Source organism: Stegostoma tigrinum, chromosome 10, assembly GCF_030684315.1.
Source record: "Stegostoma tigrinum isolate sSteTig4 chromosome 10, sSteTig4.hap1, whole genome shotgun sequence".
NCBI classification, from domain to species: domain Eukaryota; kingdom Metazoa; phylum Chordata; class Chondrichthyes; order Orectolobiformes; family Stegostomatidae; genus Stegostoma; species Stegostoma tigrinum.
In genome coordinates this window covers 69,076,024-69,101,456 of record NC_081363.1, presented here as the reverse complement: position 1 = coordinate 69,101,456, position 25,433 = coordinate 69,076,024, and the positions used below count along the sequence as shown (strand labels likewise).

At 42.5% G+C, this 25,433-nt stretch overlaps 2 protein-coding genes across 5 annotated transcripts in view; one reads left to right on the top strand and one right to left on the bottom strand.

Moving 5' to 3' along the window:
• zfyve26 (zinc finger, FYVE domain containing 26) overlaps positions 1–5,088 on the top strand; it is an 88,786-nt gene extending 83,698 nt beyond the window's left edge. Inside the window, exon 42 of the mRNA XM_059649222.1 lies at positions 563–5,088. Coding sequence (XP_059505205.1) covers positions 563–766 — 204 coding nt within the window. The 3' untranslated portion in view covers positions 767–5,088. The remainder of the gene's footprint in view (positions 1–562) is intronic.
• On the bottom strand, positions 2,792–25,432 carry rdh12 (retinol dehydrogenase 12). 4 transcript variants are annotated; one of them, XM_059649224.1, is made up of 8 exons: positions 25,141–25,432; positions 15,301–15,419; positions 12,269–12,424; positions 11,212–11,316; positions 10,777–10,986; positions 9,374–9,563; positions 6,970–7,021; positions 6,759–6,871 (listed from the first exon to the last, which is right to left on the bottom strand). In XM_059649224.1, the coding sequence occupies exons 1-8, from the start codon at positions 25,212–25,214 to the stop codon at positions 6,773–6,775; spliced, it is 1,005 nt and encodes a 334-aa protein (XP_059505207.1). In that variant the 5' UTR covers positions 25,215–25,432; the 3' UTR covers positions 6,759–6,772. The 4 variants fall into 4 exon arrangements, with proteins under 4 accessions (XP_059505209.1, XP_059505208.1, XP_059505207.1 ...); XM_059649225.1 differs by lacking the exon at positions 6,970–7,021 and having other exon boundaries at positions 2,793–6,775; positions 25,141–25,430; XM_059649223.1 differs by having other exon boundaries at positions 6,782–7,021.
• Position 25,433: the final 1 nt, after the last annotated feature.

The window sequence follows — 25,433 nt, the reverse complement described above, 5'->3', positions numbered from 1 at the left end:
TAGGTCACATAGTAAAAATATTTCTAAACTCCCAGTGAAAGATTTCAAAGTTAGAAGGTGGGTAAACTCTTAGTTCAGCAAATTTATCCAGTCACCATTTGAAGTGTAGAGATTTTAAAGGCCAAGGGGAGCCACAACAACCATAGTTATGATCACAGATTGAGGTTATATTGAGAACTGTGTCATTGTGCAAAGCTCAGTCGGCTTGAGTTTGAAAATGTAGTTGAAGTAAAGATCCCAGAGGTTTTCTCTCCTTTTGGAAATAATTCCTCACTATTAATTATAATTATGTGTGGATTATACCTCTGAGAAAAACCCTTTACTACTTGGAACATTGACAAATCATGTTCTGTGTGGTACTCCAATTACATATGTTCTGTGAAGTTTTTCAGAAATCTTAATACTACAAAATATGGAAGAAAGGCAGCAACTGAAATTGATGAGCTTTACCTGATATAACTACTTCTGTGCTTTGGAGAAGACTGTGTGTAATTTCTAGAAAGTTTTGATCTGCACTTTACAGAAGATATCTTGTAACATGGTGTTTTGAATGTATCCACAGATTAGAGCCTTCCTGTTGTGTCGTAAATATCGCTCTGCCTACTTGGTTGCTGTGAAGCTGGAACAAATGCAGGCAGTGCGCAATGTACAGGAAGTGCTAGAGGCTGCTGAAAGAGCTGAGGATGAACTCATACCAAAAATTTGTAGGGACTGGCTGAAGTCACACCAGCTTAAGACTGTACAACAAAAAACCCACCGCAAGTAATCTGGAAGAATCACGAGGACAAAAAGAATTGTAATTGCTACCTCAAAAACATTTGCCATGAAATATTAGGCTTAACAAAAAAAAGACAAGAATGAAGTCTCAAAGATTCTTTGTACAATTATGGATATTGTAGTATCATTTTGTTATGTAACCTGAAGAAATCTTTACATTTTAAACTTCAAGTAGAAAAATGAATTGGTAAGCTCTTTTGTACTCCTCCCCATCTGCAGCATTCTGATTTTGGATTTATTTCAAGATAACTGGCTGTGTAAGCCATAAAGCTCGTTAGACGGGAGTTGACTATTTGGCTGATTAGAGAATGGTGCTGTAATAACTGGTTTCTTGGCAGAGTTTTTTTTAAAGAGTGGAGGTTAGTAACACTGTGAGAGAGTTGATCTCATTCACATGAAGCCTACATGGGTTGCTATTTGGGCAGGGGAGGGGGAGCGGTCAAGACAATTCCAATTTCATGTCTTGTGGTTGTGGTCAGTGTTGCATAGTCTCAACTCCATTTGGTTTGACTTGCCTAGTTACGCTAATTTAACCAGATCATTTTTACAGAAAACCTGATGCTGCTGTACAAGTACCAATGTGATTTAACACTTTTCCAGAGCAGTTTCCATTGAAACCTGAGCTTTGAAGTGGAACAATACGTGCCACATTGCAGAAAATGCAATGATGAAGTCACTTTTTGGAGCGTGACCACCATCCCCTCCAAGTTATCGAGCAAAAATTTATAAATGTCAGCATCAGCATCACAATCAGCCAGACGTTTCCCTGATGACGTTTCATGATGTCTGCTGTTGTCAGTCGGCAGCTTGAGAATTCCATTTGCACCTTTAGTGACTTGACTTATCTAGAGGTGACCAAATAAAAGCAAGGTTTCCCCCTCCTTGTAACACTATTTTCCTCCCTCACTTATTTCTTAAGGTAACAAATCTTCAATGTGTGCTGTTTCACAGTGCCTGTGAACCACTAGTATCTCACGCTGATGCCCCATATATGACCTGACCTGCTGAATGTCTGTTCCACTATGGTCTCAGCATAGCCTGACACTGTCCTCATATACTCTCCCATGCAGCAAGTGATGTGGAGTCACTAAGTAACAGAAACCCTCACCTCTTCCTGACCATGTTCAGCCCAGTGGTCTTGTAGAAGCTATAGAACTATTTAAGCTCTGCCGTCCTAGTTATGTATGACTAAGTCAGCACAAACCTGAGTTAGTACAGTTCACACAAAAAGTACCACTTTGCTACACATTGTCAAATGGATTTAGAGGTTAACTTGTTTTCATGGTCAAACTGGACTTATTTTTGCAAGTTTTTGGTTATGGAGCTGTTAATTTGAAAATGGTTTGCCACTTTTGAGATCCAGTTTGAAAGACAAGGAAAACTTTCTATTTTAAGTAAGTAACTAAATTACTTGTGTTTAGATTCAAGTACAAATACATACCATGCATCAAATCAAAAGGTATATATTTTAAGTACTAAACACAGTTTTACTGTTTCTAACTTCCTGATCTGTTGCACTTGGATAAATAATGGCACTGCAGCAATTTGTGTGATATTCATCATGAAGTGACATTATGTAAATGCAAACAGTCGGGCTGCACACTGCAATCACCAACCCATTTCTGATCACTGCGATAGTACAGGCAGGTTCCAGGGACTTGTGAGATAAACATGTGTTTTGTTTATCCCTGTCCAGAGTTGAGTGTTAGATACTTTCAGTATGCTTGAAAAATGTCACCTTAGTCTCTTCTAATTGTTCAGATTCAATAGTGACGGTTTGATGCTGTACTTACAACACAAGATATGCTGACTTTACATGTCAGTGGGGACATTTTTATAAAATTTTCACTCAAGTTTTGATAGTGTTATGCTAAACTCTGAATACCTGACGACTTTTGATATTCTAAATTAATTCCTGATTGAAAATGATAGTTTGCTTGCTGAAATAATGTAACATCATGTTGCAGCCAACTTGAATTAATAGAATACATGTATAAGAACTAATACCTTAACTAGTCAGAATAAAAGTCTCTTTTCTTTATTGATGCAATGACTATGTAACATCAACACACTTTCCATCTAATATTTTCTTTCACTTTGAGAGATGCCTTATTTTTATAATGCGTACAATTTAGACTTTTATATTTGGGAGTTTTAATTTCTGAGAAACAATATTCAGTATTGCTTGTTTAATCAGCATCACATCAGTCTTATAAACATTGTAAGAAACTTGTATTGGTGGCATGACAGTGTTGCATTATGCAGTTACTTGTCTATTTTCATTCATTAATAGTGTATGATATTGTTTGTAAATATTGCAATTCACGTAATTATGAGCCAGGACTGTAAATATGCTTAATATTTTTATCATATATTGTATTTAGGATTCTGTCTAGATAAAGGCAAAGTTTATTGTGTTTGGATTGGTACAGGGCTGCGTTTACAATAAACATCCAAAATATTAACAGGCTGAAATATATCGAGGATGTGAAAGAAGTGGCACAGTGAAATGCTGTGTAGTACAAAGAGGTTAAATGGTATTACAAGTGCTTTTTCTCTTGGGAAATTGTTACTATAATTGCTTTAAAGCCATTCTTTTGAGAAGACATGTAATGCTGCACATGGTTTTTCCAAATTGTTGTAATATGTGGATCTTTATTCAATGGAATGATGGCATTCCTACAATGCAGTCTATCAGGAAATGCATACCTGTCATAATAAGCGTAGCTTTACTACAAGCCTGCAAATAGAACAGAACATTGAGCAAAGCGATCAAATGAGAAACCCCCAAGAAATGCAGCAGGTTTTGAAGTTGGAAGTAAATACTAAATGCTGTAGCTCAGCATTCTGATTGCCTGTGTAGCCAGTAATTGTTTGTGTCTGTTTGTAGGGAGGACTACGCTGGGATGCTGGACACAGTAAGCTTCCTCATTAGCTCAAACCTTAGTAATTAACTCTTTGAAAACTAATTCAATCATTTAAATCTATGGGATTTTGGCAAGTCTGACATTAAGTACGCATTGAAATTGATAGTTTTAGAAGTTTTGTTTTTAAACTGTTATATTACTTACATCAAAGAAACAGTATCCAATTTTAAAATTGTAATGTCTAAGTTATTAAAAGTTATGGCCACTGTGTCCAGTTTCAGTCACAGAAGGCTTCTACAGAATTACAAAAGCATTTGGGCTGGCATTGCTTTTAAATTAATTTACTGATGAAAGCATAAAATTGAAGACAGTGCTCCCTTGTTTTATGAAGGGTTTAGCTTTCAATGCATTGGAGGTCTGTATTTGTAGGGTATCTAATTCAGTCTGTTTACTTATGAAGAGAAAACAAAGTGTGAAAAGTACTGGTTGGGTTTTCATTACTGAGTGATTTTTTTTTGCACTTGCTCTCTGCTGGCTTCCCACCAGCAGCAAATTCTATGGCACTGACAGGTTGACACTTCTCTCCCCCCTGAGAAAATGAGACCCTCTCCTTTTAAACTGTTTGAGAATGAATATATTGAACACTTTTGCTGCAAGCAGCCTTCATTTCTTCAGCTGTGTGTGCATCAAAATGAGCAGGTATTTAATAAGGAGAGGTTCAATGGGCTGTATAGGGAATAGGATATTGAATGTTTCACTAATGTATCCCTCTATAACCGTTACTATAATCGAATTGCCTATTCTTTGTCCATACAAGGATCTATTATTGAATTCTGGATAATAATGTCTAATCACTAGTGTCTTTCTTAAGTTTTTTTAAAACTAAACATAAATGCTGAAAGATCCAAGTTCCTTCATAGCTCTTGCCCGAGCAATCCAAATTTAATTCATTTCTACGTTAAAGTTGTGGTTGACATTACACTGATTTAAAAAAGATGAATATTTCAGAGCTTTAGCTGACTTTATTTGACTTTTAAAGTGGAGTAGCAGATATGAAGAATTATGATTGCAATGTGAGAGTTCCACTATGAAAGACTATGCAACAAAGGTTGTTGGTTTATTTGATGTCATTTTGCAAGATCCACATGTTCTATTTGTTTTACGAAAGCATTAGCTTCTATAGTTGCAAAATTGCACTGTAAAAAGCACTTTAAATGCTACAGCTATTCAACTCAGCTTTACTGGGTGATTCATCCTAAATACCAAACTGATGGCAATGTTTCTGTAACTGGACTACTGTAAACTGATCTTTTCATTTTAAGACAAGCTTCAGATAACCCTTTAATTATTGTGAATGCTTAACCCCTGGAGTTAAAACAGTATACAGCTTGTATATTTTAACAACTTTTGCCAAACCATTAAACTTTGACTACTAATATTGCAATTGTCTAAGTGACTATTTTTGGAATTTCCAATCATTTCACTAATAAAACATAATGGAATGTATATTGATCTTTTTGGAAATATACAGTGACAGACTGATACACATTTAATTGTGCTGTACTTGGAGTTTAATGGCCTTCCAGAACAGTGCTATGTACAAAAGTGCTTACTCTAATTATCAACATCAAGTGCAATATGCCTCTTAAGTTCTTAAAGTTTTGCAGCTTCACAAGTAATACAAAGCAAAATTTCACGGTGAGCCACATTACATGTGTTGGAGGTGGTTCTAATGAGGATTAATTTTTATCGATACCTGGAATGTGTGGATTACCTTATGAGGGCAGGTTGAGCTTGTTCTCAATGCAGTTTAGAAGATCGAGAGGGTGACTAGATTGGAGTATGTAAGTTTCCGAATGTTCGTTACAAGGTTTATGTGGACAGAATGTTTCCTTTTGATTGCTGGTCCAAAAGACTTGATAGTTTTAAAATTACAAATTTTTAGGACAGAGACAAAATACTTTTTCTAAGGCTTGTGGGAATTTGGAACTTTGTCTCCTTCAGCCTTAAAAATATATTTAACGATGTCACTGTCTAAGAGACAGATTATTGTCAGGCAGGAGTATCAAAGGTTGTCATGAGCAGGTGGAAATGTGGAATTCAAAACAAACAGGTCAGCCATGGAGCCAGCATGAGGAGCTCCTGTTTTGTATGTATATTACCAAAATGTCATGAGAGGTAAATTTTAAAAAAGACTTTTAAATTCATATACCATGTTTTGTCACATCAAATTCCAAAATGCTAACATAGTCATCTTCTAGGAAACATGACAACCAATTTATGCACATGCTCTCATATACAGTAGTGTAATAGCAAGACTGTTGTTGACTGAAGATAGTGACCAGGATACCAAAGGTAACAGCTGTTGCTTGAAAGGAGGCAGTGCCTTTGAAGAGCTTTCTGTTTCTTGTCCTCTGCAGCATGTGGTTGTTGCACAGAATTATTCTCACTTTGAAACCTGTATGTTTACTGCTGGTTTACTATAAAAGAACCCAATTCATATTTCTAAAGCATAAAATAATGCTGGTCATTAATGCATGCTCAGGACTATGCAACAACAGTTTACAGTAATGTTGCATTGAAGCAGTTATCGTTGTGTTAGCTTTGACAGTTCATTGTTGACACAGGTGATTTGGGAACCAGACCAAAACCTTAGGTTCTTCCTTAATAGCCGAAATAGTAGGTGAGATTTGCAATATAGGATGGTATTTAGATTTGTGCAGTGACCAACTTCAGAAGCAACAATTTGCTGGTCACAGTCGTATTTACTGAAATTTTTAATAGGAACTGTCAAAAGTAGTTTTTTCAAAAAAAAAGCAGTCAGCTGCTGCTTACAGGTAACGCAGTGTGGAGCAGGGGAGCAGGAGAGTTGACATTTCCTGAAGGGGACTGACCCAAAACGTTATCTTTCCTGCTCCTCTGCTGCCTGGCCTGCTGTTTTCCTTCAGCTCTGCCCTGTGTTATCTCTGACTCCAGCACCTGCTGCTGCCTATACTGTGTTTACTTAGAATTTCATTTTGCAATTAGTTCAATCCCACTGAATCTCCAGAAGTTTGCAGCTGACATCCCATAACTTCCTTGCTGTTTCTTCATTCCTGCCTTGAGGTGCCACAAATGCAGGTCTGCAGTCACTGTGGAGAAATCCAAATGTATACAATATACAGTAGCCTTGAATCAAAATTGTGGTTCTGTTGCTGAAAAATCAACTTCAGGTGAAAAATGGTTTCCTATTGCAAACCAAAGTTAAAGCCAGAGTTAGATTTTGTGGGACCTTCCTTACTTGTAAAAGTTTAAATTCTGTACATATGCAACACTGCATTCTTACCTGAAATAACTTGCTTCGTGTGAAGTTAAAGCAAATACAATATCTAAAAAGACTGCAATAAAAAGGATTATGTAATCGGATAATATAAAATGTGGGATTTGAATTATAAAATAGAAGCAGGCAGATTTCTTTCAGTTCTGTGAACACTTTCAGTCATTGGAACGGTGCATCATTTTCCAAGAAAGTATGTGACTTCAGTGAAGTGCCTGGCAGGATCTGTGGTGTTAATGTATGCGATGAATATTGCTGAGCTTCCAAATAGACCAGAAGTCACTTAAAGGAGCATAGTCAATATAATAGTACCTTACAGTAAATGTAAATGGTATTATGATGTTGCCAGCTGATGGTAGCACTGGACAAGTCATATCCAGCCAGATTTCATTCTGGGTCATGTTTAGTTTTTGCAGTTGTTAGCCACAATGGGTGGTCGCTGATTCATGACCAAACAAGGCTGTAGATACTCTTTAGATTTTTATTTCAGTTCCAAAGAGAAAACCGCTTTCTCCAAGGAGCAAAATGAAGTTTTAGTTCCACCTTAACCAAAGCATTATTTGTGGAGCTTCTGAGCTGGGAGTCGTGGAAGTCTTCAAATTAATACAACTGAGGAGATAAAATTAGAGTTGAGAAAAGAATGATATTTCTGTAGAATTGTGTAGCTGCAGACAGTGTTGGGAAACATGCTGAAACTTTGTTTTGCTATTCGTGATAAGACCTTTCTGTTTCATAGCTTTTTTTCATCTTTCCTGTTTTGTGTAGTGAGCTTATTCTGTTGTTAAAAGAATATCAACAACCTTGTATGATCATGATTCAGTGACAAACCACTGCAAAAATTAAACATATCCAGCCGATTTCCTTCTAAGACATGACTTGTCTGGTGCTGCCATCAGCTCAAACACCATAACACCACTCTCTTACCATAAGGTACTGTTATATTGACCATGCCCCATTAAGTGACGGATGTCGGTCAAATGCAGTTGGATGCCAAGACCTACTTGCACTGACTGGCATCTGTCACTAGATAGAGTCCAGGAACTCTCATCCTTGAAGAGAAGCAAGAACTCAGAAGCAGATCCAGCAGCGAAGCAAGGCCACAGTCACAAAAAAAACACAATCCTTCTGCACAGTCACAACTGAAGGAAGCATGTGTCATTTCTTTTTTAATTCCTTCACTGGATGAGAATGTCACTAGCTAGGCCAGCATTTATTATCCAGTCAGTTAAGAGTCAGCCACATTGCTGTGTGTCAGGAGTCCATGTAGGCCAGATCAGGTAAGGATGGCAGTTTCCTTCCCTACAGGTCATTAGTGAACCAGATGAATTTTTCTGACAATCTGCAATGGGTAGGTGGTTGTCATGAGACTCTTAATTGCAGATTATTTTAAAATAAATTCAAATTCATCTGTCATGGCGTGATTCAAACCCAGGTTCCCAGAACATTACCTGGGTCTGTAGATTAACAACAGTGCAGCAAAAATACCACTAAGTGATCGCCTCCCCCTCAGATGCAGTAATGGATGCACATGTACATTACTGACAGATATTGACACTGCATGCAAATGCTGATACAGAAGTGGGAATATAAACAGGCCCCAAAGAATAAACAAACAAAAAATGTTAAAATTGTGTTTCATGCTGCATGTTCAATGAGGATGATCTGTGCCGAAAGTGGAAACATCGAACTAGTGTTCATGTCTCACGCTCATTACCTAAAAATGTAAGAAATCTCCACTTTGTGTCTAAGGGCACCACGTTTGATTTTAATACTTAGAGCTGAGCAACACGAAGGGGAAACGGTGGTACAGTAATGTCACCAGATTAGCAAACAACAGGCCTAAGCTTATGCGCTAGGGGACACAGGATCAAGTCTCTCCCCCACCCCCGACCATGCCAGCTGGAGGAATTTAAATTCAATTAATTTTTTTTAAGAAACTAGAATTGAAAGCTAGTCTGTGATGGTAACCATGAAACTATGGTCGATTGTTGTTTTAATTTTTAAAAAACCCTCTGGCTCACTATTGTCTTTGTAGACAAATAGAAATCTGCCATTCTTCTTATTAGGTCCAACTTCCATGAGATTCTAGACTCACAGCAATGAGGTGGACTTTTTTTTTTAAAAACTGTGCTTTGAAATGTTTGGCAGGCCCCTTCAGTTAAAGGGCAGTTGGGGGGGAAAACTAACAAATCCTGCTTCTCCACTGTTTACATTGTTTCCCATATCCCATGAAACAATGTTAACTTAAGCTCATTTCAAAACTCCAAACCCATTTCCTCCTTTAGAGTTTTTGCAAGGTTGGCATCACACTTTTTAAAAAAAAATAAAATAAGAATCAGGCTTGATGGAATTGGCTGTTTGCAATTTCATCCAAGTTTCATCATTCAATTTACAAATGGAATTATGTACAAACCTAAAGTGTGTTCCAGAAATATCTTGCAACTCCTCAGCCACAGCACAGTATATACTCGTCTGTGCCCCCTGTTTTGGCGTTTTGATAAGAAACGTCAGAATCTTCCATGCCAAGGACATGACGAAGGAGTGCCTGTTTAGTTCGGATTTGACACAGCCCGGATGCACAGAATTCACAGTGACTTTAGTGCCTGCGTCAAGCAAAGACACAAAAGTGAAGTGTCAGCAGTTTTTGCAGTACCGCATGAAGACTCATGGGATCCTGCTGTCAACATAAATCAAACCTGTAACTTGTGTACTCGGCTAATCACTGCCTTAACCAATTGAATCACTGGAAGCCCTTCAAACCATTTTACTTAAGTGCAGGTCTCTGATTACCCAGCATCAGTGAATCTACAATCGCTAACATGATGCCTGATGGACTAGCACTTGGACACAATCACTCAGATACCAGCTGCAGTGCGGTCCTCTCCAGATGGTCTGTCTTCACCAGCAGAGACAGACAGGCAGCTTCCACAACATTTCTTCTTCTACACTAAAATGTACTCTCAAAATGCAGTGAGTAAACGGACCACGAGAAAAGAACTGTTAGTAATTAAATACTTTCCAGTGATGCAAAATAAGCCATCAAGACCTTTAGGGGATGTATTTACAGTCCTGCCTTTTTTGTTTGGAACCTGTGGACAAAAACCTAAGGGGCTAATGACATGATACAGGCTGGATCCTGGTGTTTCACTGGTTGAGGTCATCCAGGACATTTCCAGGGCTCAGTGAGGCGAGAACACAAGGGCTGAACTCTAACATGTTACGTTCAGATCATTTGGTAGAATTGAGGAGTTTCTTTGAAACTTTGGTCTTAATTTGGTTCTTGCAGTAGCCTTTGCAATAGCAAACATGGATTGAGTGAAGGCAAAAATGGGTCTCCGTCAACTGTAAAGTGCAAAACGGGGCTGGATATTCTTAATTTTCATTCGACTTAACTGTATTTAAAATAGGCCTTCTACAAATAAATATGTCTTGAAGAAAGAATTTTGACCATGCGCCGATCGCTGGCAACCCTGATCTTACCCACATACATATATTACTTGTTGGCACCAAAGTTATTCTGATCAGGAACTGAATTTCTAGCCATTTGCCTTCCCCTGCTTGCACAGGACAACTCGAACCAATGGAAACATCCCTGCTCACTGCACAGTCCGAGACTATTGTCTGAGGATGTGCATGGAGCCATACTTCACTCTGGATCCTTGGTTACTTTCAGCTTCTGTTGGGTATGGTTATCTGATGAGCCTGAAAAAGCCAGCATTTATTAATTATGCTTTGAACCGTAATTGATTGGCTTTGAACAAAGTGATCTTTATGCAATATTTCAACCAACATCTGGAGATACAATATGCATCTTACCTTTGAGGCGCTTGGCCAATTCCCGAGTGAACAGTACATTTGCCAGTTTACTTTGGCAGTAAGCCAAGCCCTCATCATAACTCTCTTCACTCTGAAGGTCTTTAAAGTTGATTCGACCGAAAACGTGAGCGAAGGACGATACGTTAATGATGCGAGCTGGGGCTGACCTTTTCATGAGGTCGAGAAGCAGGTAGGTCAGCAAGAAATGACCTAAAGGCAAACGAATGCAAAACATTCTACCTCTGAGATCTTTCTTAGATTGTTCAGTTCTCTGGAAAATTCTGTTGTGATTAGAATCGTAAATGACCTTACTCTGTTGCAAACTGAAAATTCATAGGAAATGCAGAAATCATCTGATCAATGCAACAACTTTTTTTTTGCACTCCGAGTCACAGATTTTCGTTTAAAGAAATGCAGTCTGCATTTATAACTTACCCAGATGATTTACACCAAATTGCATCTCAAACCCATCAGTCGTCTTTGTGTAGGGGCACATCATCACCCCAGCGTTGTTGATCAAAATACTGATGAGCTTCTCCTCTGTCAGAAAACAGAACTGGGAATGAGAAAATAAGTCACAATATGGAAAATGTGTCGGTTGGATCTGTTCTTTACGATGCGGTGCCAAGTTATGGGAACATATCATTGCAGTCGGGTTTACCAGTTTATTAATACAAAAGCAAAGAGCTGCAGACGCTGGAAATCTGACATACAAACAGAAAACGCTGGAAATGGTCAGCAGGTCACCGACCTGAAAGTTTAATTCTGTTCCTCTATAGACGCTCAGTATTTTTGGCATTTTCTGTTTTTAATCGCTTGTTTGTTTCACCACTCCCTGACTCTCTTTCAGAGCAGGCCAAGAGACTCCTGCACTGCAAAGGGCAGAATGTCACAGGAGTTGATAGATGAGAGAAAAGAGATATCTGGTTTGCCTGAAGTCAATCAGGAGGTGATGAGAAAAACGTGGCTGTCAATTTCTACTTGTTCGTCTCAACAGGCCAAGAAATGACAAAGCCATGACGGGGTGCTGGATAGTTTTCGGGAACAGAAGTCTATAATGACCTACAGCCCAAGCATAGAATCCTGACAGTGTGGAAGTAGGCCACTTGGCCCATCAAGTCCACACCGACCCTTGCTAACCACAGAGACCGGCATCCTAGCCCTCTTGAAATGAATAATATTGTATTTGCCTATCTAACTGCCAGTTGAACTTGCATGTTAACCCGAAGAGAATCCTGAACTCAGGCTAACAAGTCCCTTTTAGCTTCAGATTTCCAAAGCCTTTCCCCATTCAGAAAATAGTCTACATTTCTGTTCTAATCACAACCTCGTAATCATAACCTCTCACACATTCCCACATTGCATTCCACGTGCCAACTGAACCTTAAGAGAATCCTGAACGAGAGCTCATGCCATACATCACATCACAAAATACTTCTATATTGTATCCCCATCTATACTCTATATGATATCATTTGCTTTGTTGAATTACCTTTAATGACATTTTCAGCAAACTGATGTACAGACTCAGTGTTGGCAAGATCTAATTCCCGAACAATGACTTGTTTATTCCCCGTGTCTCTCTGAATCTCATCGGCTGCAGCTTCTGCCTTGGTCAGATCTCTGCAGGCTATGATTACACGTGCACCTGTGAAGAACCAAAGGGACAGGATATCCTGCTTTAGTTATGGTTGCTAATTACCAGAATGGGAGGCACAGTAGCTCAGTGGTTATCACTACTACCTCACAGAACCAGGGACCCAGGTTCAATTCCAGCTTTGGGAGACTGTGCAAACTCCACACAGACATTCTCCCTGCGTCTGCGTGGGTTTCCTCCGAGTGCTCCGGTTTCCTCCCACAGTCCAACGACGTGTGGGTTAGGCAGATTGGTCAACTGCCCCCGTGTCCACGGATGTGTAGATTGTGATAGGGTGGAGTAGCTGTGGGAAATGCGGGGTTACTGGGTAGGGTAGGGGATGCTCTTTGGAGGATCGGTGCAGAACTGGATGAGCTGAATGGCCTCTCTCTACTGTGGAGATTCTGTGATTCTAAAAACAAAGCATATTTTTTTAGGTACTATTGATTTAGTGTGGTCCTGTATTGAAGTGTGAGATATATTACTGCAAGGGCATATTTTGCTAGCTGGGTTGAGGTGATTTTGCTGCTACCTCTACAGTAGCTGGTTTCCATACCAGAGACAGCTGCCTACGCCAGCTCAACAACAAGATGGAGAAAAGAATCTAAATGCATTGGTTGTATCTTCTAAGTTGAAATTTTGTTCTGCTGAATGATTTAAGTTGATTTTCTAACGGTGTGCATTTAGATAATTTTTTTTGTTGTTTTACATCTTGTGTAGTAAACTTCTGTTCTTTGCTGAAGAAACCTGGCAGCCTCACGTTATTGTTTGAATAACTGCCCAAATATTTTTTTAATCATAATAAACAACAACACCTGCATACAAGATTGGCTTATTTATTTCATGATTTTAACTTTCTATTAACTTGTGAATGGCCTGAGGATTCGTATCTCAACTACACACTCATGCACACATCCTTGGCTCTCCTGTTTATTAGGTGCATGTTCCCACATTTCGTATGAAAATGGCACTCTCATTTTCCCCAATGGCTGATTATAAACATACAGGCCCACATGGCACTGAGCTAGACTGACCAGAGAGGATTGCAGGTTTCATCCCTAATTCATGTCCCAGGTGAGGAAAACAGGAGCAAGGGCCTGGTTCTCAATATTCATGCACCACTCCAAGACTGGTAGGTAGGCTGTTGGATTGGGATTAGTGTTCCAAACTATATAAAGGCAAATATAATGATATGTAGAGACAGCTGGCTAAAGCAGACTGGGAAACCATGTCAAAAAGGCAGGACAGAAGAGAGACAGTGGCAAATTTGTAAGAAAATAACTCTTAGCCAAGTTTTTGTCAATGAGAAAGAGACATTTTGAGAAGGATGCATCATCTGTGATTAAATAAAGCACAGTGGTATCAAATCAAAAGGAACTGATACAATTTGTGAAGGTCAGTGGTGGAAGATTTGACAGATTTTAAGAAACAGTAACAACTAAGTTTTATAATAAAACAAGAGTAGAGTATAAGCTAGTTATGCTAAAGAGAAGAGTTTCTACAAATATTTGAAAAAGGAAATGAGTAACTAAAGCAAATGTTGATTCTCTAGAGGGTAATTCAAGGGAACTGACAGTGAGAAGACAGGAAATAATAAAAATCTTTACGGGTATTTTTGTACATGTTTTCACTGTATAAAACTTACAAAACTTCTCAGACACTTGGAAAGTCATGAAGTGAATGAAAGGGTGCAACTTAAAGTGATCACAGTCACCCGGGGGGAAAAAGTGCAGCAAAGGGTATACGAGCTAAAGGCTGACAAATTGGAGTTCACAATTAGGGATGTCTCACAGGGTCTCGGTGAGACCACTCCCACAGTGCTGCCTGGAGTTTTGGTCTCGTGACCTAAGAAGGGATAGACTTGCCATAGAGGGAGTGCAGCAGATATTCACCCCAGGGATAGTGGGACTCTTGTATGAGGAGATGTTGGTTCAACTGGGCCTGTATTCACTTAGAATAGTTCATAAGGAATGAGAGGGAATCTGATTGAAATGTATAAAATTCTAACAGGACAGGGCTGGTTCTCACCGTTTGGGGGAGTCTAAAACCAGGGTCCAGTCTCAGGATATTGAGTAGACCACTTAGGGCTGAGCTGAGGAAAAGTTTCTTCATTCAAAGGGTAGTGAACTGTGGAATTTTCTGCCACAGAACGGCCAAGTCATAATGTATTTAAGAAAGAGATAGAGACGTTATTAGATTTTAGAGGCCTCAAATGTTATGGGAAGAATGTAGGAATACGGCACTGTGATAGAAGATCAGTCATGACTGTACTGAATGGCAGAGCCAGCCTGAGGGGCCAAATGGCCTACTACTGCTCCTAGTTTCTATGTTTCTACAGTAGTCAGAGATTTTTTTCAAAAAAAAGGTTGAAGATTTTCATGCTAGGGCTGTTACAGGGTTTACAATTTAGCCCACCGTGCTGCTTGTTCCCTGCTGTGTAATGGTCGTGAGGTTCAGCCTGCTTGACTCAGCTTTGTCAGCATGTTGTGAAAGGAGATAACCACAATAGTGTTGGGATAGGAAATTAGACACTGGGTGCAATGTAAAAAAACTTATGCTTTTTATTTTAAAATAATTCACATCTTGTCCGCAGTAATACTTTTCAACCTGTAATGCCATAGGGTTAAAAGAGCAGATTGCACAATCAGAGGCAGATAAAAGTCTGGAACTTTCCTCGACACTTATCTGGATAGACAAGAACAAGCATTTCAATGATAGTAAACCTCTACCGGAGAAAAAGCTGGGTGTTAGTATCTTCTCTCTAACATCACCACTTAAAGACATTGAATGCATCAGGATTTGCTTGTCCACATTAAGATGCAAACATGTGTGCTGTCATATTTAAGTACTCCTACACTGATAAAAGAATTGCTCAGCAAATACCTTACCTCTCTGCGACAGTTCCCGTGCTGTTTCCTTTCCTATCCCAGTGTTAGCCCCAGTAATCAAGGCAGTCTTTCCATCGAGCCTTGCGTCAGATTTGCACACTCCACCACCAGCACATCTCCTGCAAAACAACGGGAAAGTGTGATTTTATTTGAGTGTAGTTGCTAAAAGTATGGAGCTTAGTCAAGTTAACATTATTTATTTCAACTAACCCAACTTACATTCTATACTGAAACTCCTTACAATTAAAGCACGACCACAAACCCTCAGACACTAATGAATAAGATGAGTTGCATTATGAGGTGCTTTGGCATGATGATATGATGGGACAGCAAATTTGAATCATTGGCAAGGGATTAGGGGCACAGAAAATGAACTGTAATTATTTACCAACTAGTGTAAGCCTGGACTGGTTTAGATCCCCCGAAAGGACGAGAGTGGAATTTGTTTTCCATTTGTTTTGGTTCTTTATCCACTCTTCTGTAAAATTTAGAATTTATTGTCGCATGTACTTTTACAAGGAAAATAGAAAGAAAAGTGTAAAGTCACCTTACTGTGGTGCCTGTATTAATGACAGAAGTCATAAGCAACAATAAAAAGTAGCTTTAACAGAAGTTCATTTAGCAGCTCCTGGTTTTGGAGGAAGTCCATCAAGAGACGAAACACATAGCCAGAATGAGACCATCAATCCATGAGGGGAATTCCATGCTAAGATGAAGCCAACAGGCCGAGCCACAAGCATTTGCTGAAGAAAGCAGCTGCTGGGACAAGACTGCCATCCTGGACAAAAAAATGCCACACCAGGCCATAGGAATGTCAGGCCGAAAGCATCTGCCAAAGTGCGTGCCGCTGGAAAAAGATCTACCACCTGGACAAAGATGCCACATTGGGCCGTCGGAACACTGGGCCGGAAGCTTTTGTTGGAGATTAAGTCGGATTGCTGATGTGACCTCAAACACTGGACAAAACTGCCACGCCAGGAAACAGCTCCTCCACGCAAGGAAACACTGCCACTCCGAACCGAAAGAAGCCTCCCCATCACTGACTAAGCCATTAAATGCCGGTGTCTCCTTGGAGATTACATTTGGTGTGTGGCAGAGTGGAGGAGACAGTCTTAATCATGAAGGTTCACCTATATTGATAGGTGGTAACATGTTCCTGCCTGCCATTTTTGCACACTTGTAACAAAGGTCTAGACTGTAACTTCATTACATAAATGGCAAGCAATTGCACTATTTAATGTAAAAGTGAGCATTGAAGATGAGGAAGTGGCATATTTAATAAGAGCAGGCGCCGGCTCTCAAAGTTTTCTTCTGGTTTTGTAAACCCCTGACAGTTAAGTAGAAATATCGCTGTTCTTTTGGCCCCGCTATTGTCTGCTTATATAATAACTTTCATATTTATATAATGCTGTTAAATAGAAGAAACCCCTAAGATGCTTCACAGGAGCCACAGAAAAGGCAACATTAAGGTCAGGTGGCCAAAGGCTGGGGCAGGCTTTTAAGTGACTCTTGGGAGGCAAGTGTAAATATTTTGACCTGATTGATATTCAGGGTTGTTGCTTTCTTTATTCAATTTAACTTTGTATCCCAAATCTACAGCTTACACAGGTTTCATTGAGCTGACCTACGAGTTACAAACAAATGTTACTTGTACATATCAATAGACCGGAGTAAACTGGTTCCAGTTTGGCGCTGACTGCCAGCAAGCCAGGCAGCATCTGGAGGAAAGGGGGATAGTCCTGAAGAAGCATGATACCCGAAACGTTGACTGCTCTTTTCCTGCAGATGCTGCCCGTGGTAGGCAAACAGGAGGCTGGGAGAACACAGCAGGCCAGGCAGCATCTGGAGGAAAGGGGGATAGTCCTGAAGAAGGATGATACCTGAAACGTTGACTGCTCTTTTCCTGCCTGGCCTGCTGTGTTCTCCCAGCCTCCTGTTTGCCTACCATGGATTCTAGCATCTGCAGCTTGTTTTTGTCCCTAACTTGACATTGACTCCTGCCTGATTTGGTGGCAAGGCCAGGATTCCTTAGCCAAATAAATTTGGATTGGATAAGCTTCCAGTGAGCCAGCAGTCAGACAATCTGTTTCTCTTGCTAAAAAATAGTTTCAAAAGTCTTTCGTCTTGAACAATAGGCCAACATTTGGATTCAGAGGAACACCAGGCCACTTTACTGCGCTCTTCATCTAGTGTCCTGGGCTCTAAAGGAGAAAACAGAGCAAGTGTTTCAGGGAGGAGGAGGGAGATGATTCAAATGAGTCTGTGGAGTTGGATAGTTGGGATGAACACAATGCAAGTAAAATCACTTTGGATATGAGTTTATAGTCAGAGAGGCATATCTGATGAACAGGAAAATTCAACTGAAGGTAAAGATCAAAAATCAGTCCTGGTTAGAGAAAACTTCTCCTAAGACTCAGGCTAAGATGGTCAAGGTCCTTCTCCAAAGTCCTGAATGTTTGAATTAAGAGAAGAGGCATCTTCTGAGGAATAGGAAACAAATGGCTAAGTTAGATCTCTAAAGAAGGGGTGTATATAATTTATGTGGAATTTTGAACATTGTGTAACATTCATTTAAGGAGCGAGAAGTGGAATAACATTTGCATCTTAGAATAAACTAATTAGAGTTCAGTGTTGACTCCCATGTGCTAGACAACTTTCTAGTCCATCCTGCAATTACATCACAAGGTGAAGTGAGTCAAAGTAGAATTTTTTAAGCAAAAATAGTAAATATACTGAACAAAAGGCAATTGTAAATATCTGGAGCTGATGTAAACTGTATCACAGTTGCAAATTACGCTAGCTACCTATTTGAACGGTTTAGTTATTTCTCAGCAGTCAAGAATGTAAGATTATCTATTTAAGAAGGTGATTAAAATTGCATTCCAAAATATTAATCTTAATAATGTAAAAAACTTAGTATTTTTTCAAACACTTACAAAAGTGAAGTGCAAAGGTATGGCAGAGGGTATTCCATAGCTAAATCATTTTGTAGTAACTTGAATAGAGTTACAAATTTCTGTGCTCGATCTCAGATTTGACTGTAATGTAGCTGCTTATCAACACACTATCGTGGAAACACTGGCCCAGATTTTCCAGAGAGGGGCAATCCCATGCAGATTGCTACTCTGGCCATGCTTTACCAAAGAAAGGGGGATGCACATTCTGAGAGGAGATTCCACTCAAGGCTCTTTCAGAAATGCAAAGCATATTTCCATCCTCTCACTTCTTTCTTCATGTAGAACTGTCAGAGAAAGGCAAACTGTCTCCTTGGGGTTGGGGGGGGGGGGGGGGGGGGTAGGATGCCAGATAAATAGGGTGCTGGTGGGTATTGTGCCAGTTGGTGGAAGGATAGGGTGCTAGATCCACGGAACCACTGTAACCTTACTGGGCCAATGACACTTGGAGAAAATTTGAATGAGGGCAGCAGAGTCGTACACATCTCAAGTTTAAGATGGGAAAGGAGGGCTAACCAGAAGTGCACTGAATAGTCAAGTTGAAAAAGACCTACTGTTTTCGAAAAATCCAAGTTCACTACTTCAATTTTATTTGAGAGATTGACAGAAATGAAACTTGACCCAAGCCTATTTTATTTGTGGATTTTAGGATACAGACATTGACAAAACTCCTAGGGTATGTGAGCTATTGCACGAGTCGGGGACATTATGGTACAGTGGTAATATAACTGAACCAACAACATTTGGAACTGAAAGCTCGAATTGATAACAGAGACCATATAGCTAACAAATGTTGTTAAAACTCATCTGTTTTTTAGATAATGAAATGTACCATCCTGGTCTAGTTGCCTTGCATGGTAAATTTGCTCCAGATGCACAGCAATGTGATTAACTCTTAACTGCTCTCAGGGGCAATTAGAGATGGGCAGCAAATACCAGCTTTGCCAGTGACACTGACATCCCATGAAAGAATTCAACAAGCGGATAGAGAACAGGCTAAAACTTACCATATTTTGGCTAAGTATCTACTTTGTCAAGATTCCTGGAGGGTCTCTCTCCACAAGGCCTAATGAGACAGCTCACTGTATCATCTGAAACTCACTTCATTCACCATTGACCATGACACCATAATGCCCCTCTTGCCCAATAACTAAATTCTATCATTTTGCTACATTCCCATTAAGAAAAAAAACTTACCACACACCAGATATCCTGGAATGAGCTGGCATCCCTGGAACATGTACAATCTTTAAAAGGCCAGCGTGTGGCCGGACAAACACAGGATTCCAAAGTTTCCCTGCATAGTAAATGACATTTGGCCTGCACTTCGTAGACAAGAGCTATTTGCAGACCTGGACTAGCAGAGGTCACCACAACCCCATATCCAGCAAGTCTGGGCTGAGCTCACCGCAGCATCAGTGCAGTTTCCAGAGTTTGGAGGATCGCCCAACCGTGCAGGAACAAGGTCAATGACCACTTCCACTTTGCCAGGGTAAACGTCACCATCTTGCCTCTGCTGCTTCACTTTCCCTCTGTATCTCTGACCCACCTCTCACCAAGGCTCATGCTCTACCAATGTCATATGGACTGCAATATTTACCCTCACGTGATCTCACTCACCAACTCAAAATGCCCTCTGCGCTGCCTGCCCACTCACTCGTAACACCTCACCGCCACCTACATTGGGACCAACACTATGCCTTCCACTTTCAACCCACTCAACTCATCCTCTTTTCTTATTCTGGCAGAAAACAGTCCACAGTGTGTCCTACAAGTACAGAGGACATGTCCACAGTGTTGGCAGTCAAGCTGGTTGTAAGAAAGGCATTCCAATTCTGGTCTCCTGCTACAGGAAAGATGTTGTAAAACTTAAACGGATGCTGAAAAGATTTACAAGGATATTGCCGGGGTTGGGGGGTTTAAGCTATGGGGAGAGGCTGAATAGCCTGGGGCTATTTTCCCCTGGAGTGTCGAACGCTGAGGGCTGACGTTATAGAAGTTTATAAAATCCAGAGAGCATGGACAAGGTAAATAGCAAAGGTTATTCCCCCCCCCACCCCCCGCCCCGCCCAGGGTATAAAGAGTCCAAAAACAATAAGGCATAGGTTTAAGATGAGAAGGGAAGACAAAAACAGACCTAAGGGCCAACTCTTCCAAACAGAGTGTGGTGCGGGTATGGAGTGAGCTGCCGAAGAAAGTGGTAGATGCTGGTACAATTGCAACATTTAAAAGGCATCTGGATGGGTATATGAATAGCAAGGGTTTAGTGGGATATGGTCCAAAAGCTGGCAAATGGAGATTAATTCAGGATATTTGGTTGGCGCAGGCAAGTTGGGCCAAAAGGTCTGCTTCTGTTTGTAAGCCAGCACCTCTCAAGAGAAGACGAGGTTACAAGTTGCCAAAACGGCTTCAAATAACTGCCAGCAGCTCAGGCACAAACATCTTCGTGGGAGCGTCAGCCAGATTCGAGTCAGCTGAGATACTGTCACCAGATATACAAGATGGAGGCTCACAGGAATTGCTGGCATCTGGTTTCTTGTGGCAAGGAGTAGAATTCCTATTATTGGGGTGAGAATGCATCACAATGAGGCAAGAGTCATTGTCAATAAGACTTATTGAGCATTAATCCCTCTTACTATTCATCTTGCTGCTCCCAAGCAATAATCTCAAAACTGTCTGAAAATTGGCTTGTCTCACTTCTCATGCTATTTTCCAGATTTCTCACCATGGCCAATGTTATTCAGATCTCCGTAAGACTCCCCCCCGCTCGTTCTCTTGCAGCTTGTTCAGTACTTAATTACAGAAAACTGAACATTAGGAGTTCCCAAGCTACATAATAAATAGTGCTGCATTAATAGTTTCCCCCAGTACAAAACCAAGGCTGTGTGGGAATAACACCTATTCTGCCGAACAGAGCGTGGTTAATGGTTAAATGGTTCACGTGGAAATGTGAAATAAAAACCATTTGTAAGATCTGGCTTTGCTGAACAAGATTAGTTTTGCTAATTAGTTTAAAGATCCCGACTGAAAGTAGTTAGGTTCAGGGAGAAGAATTTAGATCGGGTAACACCATTCACAAAGCTAAAGCTTCAAGTGGGGGAACCCCGCCCACGGCCGACGGAACCCCGCCCACGGCCGACGACCTCATCGCTCCGCCCACAACCTCCACAGCCTGCAACCCCAGAGGAGACAGCCACACTGAGCCCTGCCGCATCTTCACCATCCCCCCAGACCTCCCACTGACTGAGGACGAACGGTCAGTCCTTAGCAAGGGGCTCACCTTTGTCCCCCTACAACCACACATCAACGAATACCAGTCACGGTCGGACATAGAGCAGTTTTTCCGCCGTCTTCGCCTCCTTGCCTACTTCTTCAACCGGGAACCCAACCCTCCTTCCACTGACCCCTTCACCCGCTTCCAACACAAGTCCTCCTCCTGGACACCACCCCCCGGCCTCCTACCCTCCCTCGACCTCTTCATCTCCAACTGTCGTCGAGACATTAACCGCCTCAACCTCTCCGCCCCTCTCACCCACTCCAACCTCTCCCCCGCAGAACGGGCAGCCCTCCGCTCCCACCCCAACCTCACCATCAAACCCGCAGACAAGGGTGGCGCAGTGGTAGTATGGCGCACTGACCTCTACATCGCCGAGGCCAGACGCCAACTCTCCGACACCACCTCCTACCGCCTCCTCGATCATGACCCCACACCCGAGCACCAAACCATCATCTCCAACACCATTCACGACCTCATCACCTCAGGGGACCTCCCACCCACAGCCTCCAACCTCATTGTTCCCCAACCCCGCACGGCCCGTTTCTATCTCCTTCCCAAAATCCACAAACCTGCCTGCCCTGGTCGACCCATCGTCTCAGCCTGCTCCTGCCCCACCGAACTCATCTCCACCTATCTGGACTCCATTTTCTCCCCTTTGGTCCAGGAACTCCCCACCTACGTCCGTGACACCACCCACGCCCTCCACCTCCTCCAGGACTTCCAATTCCCTGGCCCCCAACACCTCATATTCACCATGGACGTCCAGTCCCTGTACACCTGCATTCCGCATGCAGATGGCCTCAAGGCCCTCCGCTTCTTCCTGTCCCGCAGGCCCGACCAGGCCCCCTCCACCGACACTCTCATCCGCCTAACTGAACTCGTCCTCACACTCAACAACTTCTCTTTTGACTCCTCCCACTTCCTACAGACTAAGGGGGTGGCCATGGGCACCCGCATGGGGCCCAGCTATGCCTGCCTCTTTGTAGGTTACGTGGAACAGTCCCTCTTCCGCACCTACACAGGCCCCAAACCCCACCTCTTCCTCCGGTACATTGATGACTGTATCGGCGCCGCCTCTTGCTCCCCAGAGGAGCTCGAACAGTTCATCCACTTCACCAACACCTTCCACCCCAACCTTCAGTTCACCTGGGCCATCTCCAGCACATCCCTCACCTTCCTGGACCTCTCAGTCTCCATCTCAGGCAACCAGCTTGTAACTGATGTCCATTTCAAGCCCACCGACTCCCACAGCTACCTAGAATACACCTCCTCCCACCCACCCTCCTGCAAAAATTCCATCCCCTACTCCCAATTCCTCCGCCTCCGCCCCCACGATAAGACATTCCACTCCCGCACATCCCAGATGTCCAAGTTCTTTAAGGACCGCAACTTTCCCCCCACGGTGATCGAGAACGCCCTTGACCGCGTCTCCCGCATTTCCCGCGACACATCCCTCACAGCCCGCCCCCGCCACAACCGCCCCAAGAGGAACCCCCTCGTTCTCACACACCACCCTACCAACCTCCGGATACAACGCATTATCCTCCGACACTTCCGCCATTTACAATCCGACCCCACCACCCAAGACATTTTTCCATCCCCTCCCCTGTCTGCTTTCCGGAGAGACCACTCTCTCCGTGACTCCCTTGTTCGCTCCACACTGCCCTCCAACCCCACCACACCCGGCACCTTCCCCTGCAACCGCAGGAAATGCTACACTTGTCCCCACACCTCCTCCCTCACCCCCATCCCAGGCCCCAAGATGACATTCCACATTAAGCAGAGGTTCACCTGCACATCTGCCAATGTGGTATACTGCATCCACTGTACCCGGTGCGGCTTCCTCTACATTGGGGAAACCAAGCGGAGGCTTGGGGACCGCTTTGCAGAACACCTCCGCTCAGTTCGCAACAAACAACTGCACCTCCCAGTCGCAAACCATTTCCACTCCCCCTCCCATTCTCTTGATGACATGTCCATCATGGGACTCCTGCACTGCCACAATGATGCCACCCGAAGGTTGCAGGAACAGCAACTCATATTCCGCCTGGGAACCCTGCAGCCATATGGTATCAATGTGGACTTCACCAGTTTCAAAATCTCCCCTTCCCCTACTGCATCCCTAAACCAGCCCAGTTCATCCCCTCCCCCCACTGCACCACACAACCAGCCCAGCTCTTCCCCCCCACCCACTGCATCCCAAAACCAGTCCAGCCTGTCTCTGCCTCCCTAACCGGTTCTTCCTCTCACCCATCCCTTCCTCCCACCCCAAGCTACCTACTAACCTCATCCCACCTCCTTGACCTGTCCATCTTCCCTGGACTGACCTATCCCCTCCCTACCTCCCCACCTACACTCTCTCCACCTATCTTCTTTACTCTCCATCTTCGGTCCGCCTCCCCCTCTCTCCCTATTTATTCCAGTTCCCTCCCCCCATCCCCCGCTCTGATGAAGGGTCTAGGCCCGAAACGTCAGCTTTTGTGCTCCTGAGATGCTGCTTGGCCTGCTGTGTTCATCCAGCCTCACATTTTATTAGCTTCAAGTGAAACACCTTTGATCCAATAAGGAACTAATCCTGAAAAGCAGTGACTGAAAAATCAGCCGAAACAGCAAGTAGCCAAAGTGAGAGGTATCTGAAATCCCAGTTCATCCCCTCCCCCCACTGCACCACACAACCAGCCCAGCTCTTCCCCCCCACCCACTGCATCCCAAAACCAGTCCAACCTGTCTCTGCCTCCCTAACCGGTTCTTCCTCTCACCCATCCCTTCCTCCCACCCCAAGCCGCACCCCCCGCTACCTACTAACCTCATCCCACCTCCTTGACCTGTCCGTCTTCCCTGGACTGACCTATCCCCTCCCTACCTCCCCACCTACACCCTCTCCACCTATCTTCTTTACTCTCCATCTTCGTTCCGCCTCCCCCTCTCTCCCTATTTATTCCAGTTCCCTCCCCCCATCCCCCTCTCTGATGAAGGGTCTAGGCCCGAAACGTCAGCTTTTGTGCTCCTGAGATGCTGCTTGGCCTGCTGTGTTCATCCAGCCTCACATTTTATTATCCCAAACTCATGATCTGATTATAAGTCCATGCCTTCTGCGTGCAGTACGTTGCAAATGTTGTACAATTACAGGGCAGTGGTTTCTGCGAACAAAAGATTGATTATGTAAATGACCACTTTGAAGGGTTTTATTTTTACAAGCAAAGTTTTATTCGGGTACAGAGAGAATGGGCTGATTTACTTAACCGCAGCAAATGTTCAGCCAAGAAAACAAAAGATGGTTAAAATACACCGGCAAGATGTACTTTCCTGCACAATCAATTCGAACGATTCCTCAAGGTACTTTGAAAATAATCTACAAAAGCCCAATTATTTTGCTTCTTATTCAAATAAACAGATTTCGTAAAACTGTATTCTGTATTGCGTGTTAGTTTAACGAATACAACTGAACTCCCAATTTGTTCGTGACAAATTGTAACATTTTTTCAAGGGGCTGGAACCCACATTACTAAGTAAAAGCCTGCTTACAGTTTGTAAAATTACATACAATTTAACTTTATCTTTACAGAGCCAAGAAGGGCTTCGAATTCATCCTTAGGCGAAAATACTGACCTGATATATGGGCCAAATGCTGCCAGAAGAGCAGCAATTGCAGAGATCCCAATGATGGTGAACAAGACCGGCATCTTCTGCAGGAAAGGGCTCGGCCAATCCCCGGGGAACCAGAAGCGGCTGGGACTACAACCCCCAGAATGCACGGGGCCACGCGGTCCGTCTCCGTCTCCTTCCCCCAACCCCCCGGGGCTTAAGAGACTCGGTTATTGCCCCTTTAGCGGGGAGATGACGATCTGAAAATGGTGGCTGAAGCAGTAAGTAACGATGTTGATAAAACCTCAGGATTTTGT

Bases quoted from the DNA above. Each gene is read 5' to 3' on its own strand.
- rdh12 (XM_059649223.1), bottom strand. From the start codon at position 25,214: ATGCCGGTCTTGTTCACCATCATTGGGATCTCTGCAATTGCTGCTCTT. The intron at 12,425-15,300 runs GTAAGGTATTTG...GGTTCTTCACAG, and splicing joins ACGGGAACTGTCGCAGAGAG to GTGCACGTGTAATCATAGCC. The intron at 9,564-10,776 runs GTAAGATGCATA...TGCTTGACGCAG, and splicing joins ATTGGCCAAGCGCCTCAAAG to GCACTAAAGTCACTGTGAAT.